General features: G+C 27.2%; 1 protein-coding gene across 1 annotated transcript; it reads right to left on the bottom strand.

Moving 5' to 3' along the window:
• Window positions 1-658: 658 nt before the first annotated feature.
• LOC136081718 (GATA zinc finger domain-containing protein 14-like) lies at window positions 659-6,869 on the bottom strand. The gene is made up of 2 exons (XM_065799547.1): window positions 6,624-6,869; window positions 659-2,354 (listed from the first exon to the last, which is right to left on the bottom strand). Exons 1-2 carry the CDS (start codon window positions 6,679-6,681, stop codon window positions 850-852), a joined length of 1,563 nt encoding a protein of 520 aa, XP_065655619.1. The 5' UTR covers window positions 6,682-6,869; the 3' UTR covers window positions 659-849.
• Between the last annotated feature and the right edge of the window lie 2,154 nt (window positions 6,870-9,023).

Here is a 9,023-nt window from a genome sequence, read left to right as displayed (position 1 = left end):
AAATGTTGCCTAGCCTGCTCCAAATCGGCTATCTGGTCTATGTGTTGTCTCACATAGACCACACATGTATAAAAACAAAACATTACATAATATATTTTAGCAATGCAAAGATTCATTTTACTTAAACAACAATAGATGGTTAGGTAGTAAAAAAGCCACTGCAGCGTAAACACTACAGCGTAAACAATTTAACAAATTTACTTTGAAAACTAAACGCATATTATCGTGTTACTGTGAAGTCATATAGAGTTATTAAGGCCACCTTGATTACAATAAGCTTTGTTTTTATAATTTTAAGAGGGTACTTAAAAGTGGTTGCCATAATGTTGCGTCACCTTCTTGCGTAATTTGTTTTTAGTTTGGTTTTAGTGCGACATTATTTAATATTTTTAACAACATTTAATATTTTTGACAATTTTTAATATTTTTTACAATATTTAATATTTTTGTATATAACTGCGCAATTCTTTTAACTCAGAAAGCATGGCGAAGAGATTAAAAGTGGTTAAAGTGGTGACATCAGATTCAAAGTCCGAAGTTTGATGTCCATTTCAAACGTTAAAGTAACATTTTAAAAAAAGTTGGGAGTTTTCCTTATTAAATCTTTTTTCTGTATCTGGCTAATAAGTTAATTTATTGTGCCAAAAAACGAATTAAGTTTATTAACACATAAGTATTATATAACAAAAAGTTATTAAAAGTAGAAATGTTAAATGTTTACACCAATCAAATTAAAGTAAAAGAAAGTACAGTACACTGAATATTAAATGAATAAAAGTTTATTTTTAAAGTTAAAGCAGAAACTTTTTACTTTATATTGTTGTTGTTTTTTCTTGCAATGCTTGAAACTCAAAACCCTCTAAAATAATTTTTTTGACGATATCTTGGTACACCCATAAAGTCGCTTTCTTCTCTTTTCATCTCATCTCGTCCATTACTTCTCATATATAAATCGTTTAAAACCTTTTTTTTTGGTGTGTAAGGTTCAAACTCTGTTTCATTTTCTAGTTCGTCATTGTTACGTTGAGTTTCAATTTTTTCTGTGTCACTCACGCGATCAGGATAGAAATTTCTTGGTGAATCGTAAAATAAGTTTTCAAACTTATTACTGGTTTTTTCAAAATTATTTTTTTCGGCATTGAAAGAATTCTCTTGATTTTGAACACTTTTGTCGTTAATTTTTGGCAAATCATGATTTGGGAATTCCTTTTTTTCTTCTTCATTTTTGATTATTTCTTTTTTCTTCTCTTCATCTACCAGCTCATTTTTTGGTACAATGATATTGTTTTTAGCATTAAGAAAATCGTTTGTCGATAACACATTTTTTTTTTCTTCATTATCTTCTTTGCTTTTTATTCTGACGTAGTCACGAACTTTATTAATTAAGTTGTCGGTAATTACAGGTTTAACAATTTCATCAGCTCTGTTCATAACGGATTTAATAAAATCTTGGAAGATTATATCTTTTAACGGATCAATGTTTTTGACTGTTGACGAAGTTTCTCGATTTTCTGGAACTTTATTTACAATCGATTCTTTGGTTATAGTTTCAATTTGATTGTTCTCAGAACCTTTTTGTAATGGTGAATCTAGTTTGCCGTTAAGCAAATCAATTTCAGCTAGTTTATTAGGTGCTGTATCTTTTTCAGGTGACTTACTAGATGACAAATCATTTTTATCTAGTTTAATAGCTATCAGGTCTTTTTCAGCTATCGTACTAGGTTTTAGATTGTTTTCGACAAGCTTACTAGGTTTGGGATCGTTTTCGGGTAATTTGCTGTTTTCTTCCTTTTTCTCAGATAATTTAAGAGTTGTCAAGCTTTCTTTATTAGACGCTAGATCTTTTTCAAAAAGGTTTTCTTTCTTTTCGCCGTTATCTTTTATTAAAAAGGCTTCATCCAAAACCTTTTTTTGACTATTATAGTTACTGTCCATTAGAGAGTTATCTATATTACGATCGTCATCTATCCCGTTGGTATAGGAAATTCCTGTTTTGCTATCGTAATTTTCTTGTGAAACAAATAAGTTTCTTTCAGGGTAGTTTACGTTTTTTTTTTGTGATACATAGTTCTGCGGGTCTTCTATTTTATTGAAATTATTGTTTCCAACTAATTCTCTATTTAGTTCATGCGGACGATTCCAATTGTACGGGTTATTAAGTTGTCTACGAGCCCCTTCAAAGTTCCTGATGAAATCATATGAACTTTGATAATTTACAAAACGCGGTATATTTTCTTCTTTTTTATAATAACGCCTAGGCTGTGGTTGATTATAACCACGCTCTACCAAAACGTTGCTATCAATCGGATCATCGATTCCATTTTGATAGTCGCTATTTTGAAACCTGTAACGAGCTAAAAAAAAAAAAAAACCACGAGTTTAATAAATTTTAATTTTTTAAGCCAAATATTTAAGTAAAAACATGCTAAAGTATTAACCATTTAAGGTGCAATAGATAAGTTTAATAAAATGCTTGATTATGTTGGATTATAGAGATTTAAGTAAACTTTTGGTATTTAAAACATTATTTATTATATCACAAAAACCGGTATTTGTAATATATTAAATAATGCTTTAAATACCAAAAGTTTTCATAAACTTCTGTAATCCAACATGTTAAATGATGGTACCATCACAAAAAAAGACAGAAACTAAAAATTAAAATACAAAAAATAAACGCAACTCTCTAGATTTTAGTGTTTTGCAACTTAACAATATAATTTTTACACATAACATTGTATGCAGAACGTTGTATACATAGCATAGTACGCGTAATATTTTACACACAGCTTTAAATGCAGAGCGTTGTATACATAACGTTGTACATTATTGCAACTTTCTAACGAAATGTTTTATAATGAAATTAAAAATCAGCAATCGAATTTACCTTCAAAAATAAAAGTAGAAAAATGAAATGTTTATTTTTTCATTTTCCTTCTCAAAACTCTGATTACAGTAATTTTTTTTTTAATGAGCCAATTAATTTCGATGTGAAACTTTTTTAAGCTATTGTTCATATGTGTCCAATACTATGCGTACAATGCTATAAGAGCGATGTTACGAGTATAAAACTCTTTTTTTACCAAGCTGCTGGCATCTGGAATAATTTGATCCTGGAAGCTTTTTACTCAAAAAATATTTCTGTTTAAAAACAAAATTAAATCTTCGAATTTCAAACAACTCTACTTGTTTTTGTATATATGCACAACACCATTCTGTATGCATTTAAAAAAGAATCAGTTTTTATTTATCAGATTTATTGCATATGCATTTAAAAAAGTATCAGTTAGATTCATTTCATACGCATTTCAAAAAGTATCAGTTAGATTCATACGATGACAATAAATAAAAAGAACAGAAAAAGGAAAAAAAATCAAAAGCTGAGATACCATGTGGGAGAAAATTAGAAGCGATTAAATTTGAAATTTCAAACTAGCATGAATGATTTTGTTCCCTATAAATTTATTATATAAAAGACTTGCGCTACTTTAGTTAATCAGAGAATAATAAAATTTATTGTAATGGACAATCAACCTTTTTCTGTAGTTAAAAGTCAAGAGTTTTTTAAATTAGCTTCAAATTTTCAACCCAAGATCTAAGTTCAAGGTTTTTTAGGGAAACAATGCTTCCATCATCGTAAAAAAAAACAAAAAAACCGTAGTATTCAATTAAACTTCTGTAGTTGATCATATCTTATTTACAATAGATATTTTAGTATTACTCATAGTAACGATTTCTTTTACATAAAAATTTACAATTTATTTAAAGAAACTCAATCGAGAATGAAATTGTTTTTAAATTATTTTAGATGTGTCGTGTCAAAATCTTCAATCTTCAAAACAAGTCCAAACTTGACTTAAAGCTGCTTTCAGTAGTAGCAACGTTTTCCGGTAATTTATTGCGTCCATTCACAGCACATTTTGTAAAAAATTAATGAAATTTTTTTTTTTTTTCTTTTTTTTTTCACTAACTCTCTTATTAGTTTGATTTATATCATTTAGTTGTTATTTTTATTTTCTCGAAAAGAAAACGAGTTTTCATTTTCACCAATTTACAAAATCAAAGCCATTTATTATCATAAAACACTAAATTAGGTCACCTCAAGCTCAACGATCTTTTAGAAATTGAATACCGAAAAATCTCTCTTTGTATTCTCGTTTTCTGAGTGATGAAATCAAACGATTTGCTCTATGTTGTAATTTTTTAAGCTAAATTATTTCTTTTTGATGTTAAGAGATCCAAGCCGATATAGAAGCAATCATAAAATGGTGAATCGATAATAAGATTAGTTATTTATTGTTTACCATAAAAACTATTTTCTGTCCCTAATTCATTTACCTGCTTAGAAAAATATTCCTGGAGGCAGATAACATTCTTAGTCAAAAAAGAGCTAGGTTGTTGTTTTGATTTCGATTTGCAAGTCACAAGTTGTATTTTTAAATGATATTTTTAACGAATAACTTTTTAAAACAAGACGAGATTATTTATTAGTAAAAAATCAGCATTATTAAAAAATAAGATGGCTTTTAAATGTGCTGAACAGTAGTTGCTACTCGAAACTGCAGAGTTCTTATTTTTGCACCATATTATTTCTAAATTTCCTAAAATACTCATCTAGTATACAAGATTCGATTACTTAAATCATGTATAAATTTTTAAATTATATATATCTTTATTCTACTGTGTACTCAAAAACCTTGGATATCATAACTCGAAAATATATAATTTTTAGCATTCATATAAAAAGTTTCATTCATATAAAGATTTAATTTTTTCATTTACAGTATATTATTGTAAGCAAAACTACATTCTGTTAATTTAAAAATTTATATTGTTTACCAAGGTCTACCTAAATTTCTTCGTTATGCGAGAAAATAAAAAACTATAATGACAGACAGAGAAATCCTTTTATAAAAACCATCTCGTGAATTTCTTGGCAGAGATGAAAAGGTTTACAAAATATTATACAGCTTTAAAAATTTAATAGACAAACCTTGTTTATTATACAGTATAAACCTATTTAAACACGAACAAAGCAATATAGTATCAAACCAATTAGGAGTGCTGTAGAACAAATGTTTTATCATTTAATGTACAGAGAACTTAAGAATTTAAAGTAAAAATAAATTAAAACAAGTGTAAAAATTATTTGTTTATTCGAATTTAGATAACTATATTCCAAATATAAAAAATAAAAAAATAAAGTAAATAACAAACAGGTTTTAGTGATATAACTGGTAAGATTTTTATTGGGTCTTTAAAATTCATGTCTTTAGTTGCTCAATAAAACAAAGAACATTTGCTGACTCGAAATTTCTAAGTAACCTATATTAAATAAGGAGAATTTTCAAATATTACTAACAATCGTGCCATCTCAAGAAAAAAAGATCTATAGAGTTTCCATAAACTTTTAAAACATACGGCCTATAGAAATTCGATAGAATTTTATAGAATTTCTATAGAATCTCTTTTGAAGATTTTTTGAAAAATGGTTAAACTTTTATAAATTTGTAAATTTAAAGTCTCCTTATTTCGGAAAACTTTAAATATTTTGTATTCTTTGTTTTCTTTTCTCATTATGAAACTTTAGCCTATAAATATCTTCATATTCAATCACTTTAACTTCTATTTCTTTTTTAACTATGCAAAATATAAGTATTGTAAGGTCTACAACAACTGTGAGAAGGAGCAGGAGAAACGTTCCTCCCTTTTTAACGACAAATTATTCGTACTTTTGTAATCAACATGATAAACAACGTCAACAACTTGTAAAGTGTTGGGACTCCTCTGTTTATTTAAGCAAAAATGTTTTATGAAAAAAGTTCCTTCATTTTAAAATTTTTTTTTTAAATTTGTGTTTTTAAAGTTGTTTTTCAAGTTTGTGTTAAAGGTTTTTTTTTTAAATTTGCGTCCTTATTTTAAATTTGTAACTTTAAAGTTTTTTTTTTTGAAATTGCGTTCTTAAAACTGCTTTTTAAAATTGTGTCTTAAAAGTTTTAGCTTTAGTTGAAGTGGAAAAGTAGTTTAAATAATTTTTGATAAAATTAATATAAATTTATTTCTTGAACTATTATTTTCTAATTTGCAGTTTTAACTTATTACACGTTAACTTATTTAGAGGGTTAGCCGAATACACTAAATTCAAGAAAAAACAAAAAACAGTAAATGGCGGAACTATAGACCTGATTTTGATGCTCAAATAGTACCAGATAAATAGCTGGTATTTGCCTAGAGACATTTCTAACATACGAGGGGTATAAAAGACTGATTGGTTCCTAAAAAAAATAGGTTCTAAAAACTAAAATTTACCCGACTGAATTATGTCAAAAGTTTCAGATTGCTTTGTGTTTCTTAAATTCGTAAGGACCAGGACCAATAATCAACCATATCCCCATAGTCCGATTCTTTATTATTATATTAACTAATTTCGTAACAATAACATTTTATGACTCCTGTTTAGTGTTTAGTTTTACTATTTAGTATGCACGCACACACACACACTCACACACACACACACAGACACACACACACACACACACTTATTAAAACAACTAAAATTACGTTGTAAGTAAAAACAAATTGTGTAAAAAAACACATAACATGCTGAATATACTGATCGTTACCTTGAACGCATGTTGCAACCAGCAATATAAATGCCAACCTAGAAAAAAAAAGTTTCATGTTTAAAGTATTCAAAATGTTTTCGCTACAAAAAGTTCGCAACTTTAATGTAAGTAAAAAAAATTTAAAATATAATCCACTATTATAATTTTATAATAGAACTTAATTAGGAAAACAAAACATTTCAGTGACTAAGTTAAATTGGGTGCAGTGACAAGATCATGTTTCCAAGCAACTGAGTTATATTAGCAATCATAATATAAAGTTCGTTAATATTAAAACTTTATTAAAATTTATTTAAGTTATGCTCAGCTATTTGTTGAGGAGCTGAATAGAGATATTCACGGATTTCAACATAAAACAATAAAGGTATTAACTATAATGGAAAACAACATACGCTCAATCAAAATGCTTTTATTCTTGATAACTTATTTAATTTAAAGAATGTATTTATTGTTTATTAGCAACAAATTTAAAAAAACTTTAAAATACTTTTTATGTTTATGATCCTTTGAAATAACTTAAGGAGTTTTTTTTTGTCACCTGATTTATATAAACTTTTTCAAAAATGTGGCGTAGGGCTTACTTTGTGAAAAAAACTTCCTCATCAACAGCCTTTTTTTTTTTAATTCTTTTTTACATTTCTTCAATATTTATAAAATTACAAGTTAAGATATAATAATATAAACAATTACAAGTGAGGATTTTTACTTTAAATAATAAAAAAAAAGAATGCGGAGACTCGTAGAAGACCTTAAGGTCTTGTCGTCGAGAACCGCTGCAAACTCGTTATAAAATTACGTGTTACATATTTTAAAATAAATAAAAAAAAACTGTGTTTAACAATATTAGAAGAAAAACATAATTTAAATAAAAAATAGAAATTTTCAAATAAATTTCCTATTAAAAGTATAAAAGTATATTATCAATAGACAAAATGATTTTCTTAAGTTTCCTTTTATAAGAGGTATAAGTCCATTCATGAGAAAAGTCAAAATGTTTCAAAACTATTTTATTCCAAAGAAAGGCTTCTCGGAAAGAAACACAAGATTTACCAAAATTTGTATGCGAAAATTGTAGTCGAATAGAATTATCATTTCGTAGATTGTACTTGTTTTTTTCTTTTATTGAGTATAGGTTATGAAAGGAAGAAGGGGAATCGTTTGTTTTACATTTATACATAAAACATAAAATATTATAAACGTTTAGCTGATATATATTTAAAATATTCATTTCAAGTAAGAGAGGCCTGGCATGAGTAAAACGGTCTTTAAAGTTTATAAGACGTGCAATGTTTTCTGTTGACGATGAAGAGGTTCTAGTATACTTTTGTTCACACTACCCCAAGCTTTATTTCAATATTGTCAACAAAAATAAGTGGCGTAATACTTGGAATTAATTTTTTTTTTTGAATTTGGGTAAAAAAGCATCCATTTAGTTTTTTCTATATTAATTGATAATTTGTTTGATTTGAACCAGTCAGAGATTTTAATAAGCTCAGTGTTCATATTTCTTAATAATGTTGTTAGATCATTGCTGGTTAAAAAAAGATTAGTGTCATCCGCAAACATAATTGTCATTAAGTTTGAGGCTTTGTAGAGATCATTGATGTATATCAGGAACAGCAAAGGGCCTAGTATTGAGCCTTGTGGCACTCCACAAGTTATATTTAATAAATTTGATGATAATGATGAGTCATTTTTGAATAAACTGTTTACGATTAGTTAAATAGTTCTTTAGTAATAATAAAGTATTTCCAGTGATTCTATAATGTTCTAGTTTGTTATAAAGAATTTCATGATCTATAGTATTGAAAGCTTTCGATAGATCTATGAAAATACCTAATGTGTATTGCGATGTTTCAAATGAATCACCAATATTTCTTGTTAGTTGAAGTATTGCATGTTCTGCAGAATTATTTTTTTTAAATCCATATTGGTTATTATATAATATTTTGTTTTCTGCTAAGTGATTAAAAATTTTATTATATAATATTCTTTCTAGAATTTTTGAAAAAACTGGGAGAACTGATATTGGGCGATATTGACTGAGGTTTGTAAGTTCTCCTCCTTTGAAAATTGGGCTAACTCTAGCTATTTTGAGTTTGTCGGGAAATACTGCTTGGTTTATTGAGCACGTAAAGACCCTAAAGAGAATATTTTTAATTATGTCATATGAACCAATAACAATATTCCGGTTTACATCGTCTGGACCAATTACTTTATTAGTCTTAAGCATTTTGAAAGCAATCTCAAATTCATCAAAAGATACTTTAAATTTATTTAGAGAAGATATTTCAGGGGAAGTCAAATCTTTTTTTGAATTGATTGAATTATTAATTATGGGGATGTTTTTGGCTAAGTTTGGTCCAACTGATACAAAGAACTTGTTTATTTCGTTTG

This window comes from Hydra vulgaris, chromosome 06 (genome assembly GCF_038396675.1).
Source record: "Hydra vulgaris chromosome 06, alternate assembly HydraT2T_AEP".
Taxonomy (NCBI): Eukaryota; Metazoa; Cnidaria; class Hydrozoa; order Anthoathecata; family Hydridae; genus Hydra; species Hydra vulgaris.
The sequence above is the reverse complement of the archived record's forward strand: the minus strand, read 5'-3'. Positions and strand labels throughout refer to the sequence as shown.

Excerpts from the sequence above, each read along its gene's own strand:
- LOC136081718 (XM_065799547.1), bottom strand. The coding sequence starts at position 6,681 with ATGAAACTTTTTTTTTCTAGGTTGGCATTTATATTGCTGGTTGCAACA. Across the intron at positions 2,355-6,623 it reads GGTTGCAACATGCGTTCAAG|CTCGTTACAGGTTTCAAAAT; the intron begins GTAACGATCAGT and ends TTTTTTTTTTAG.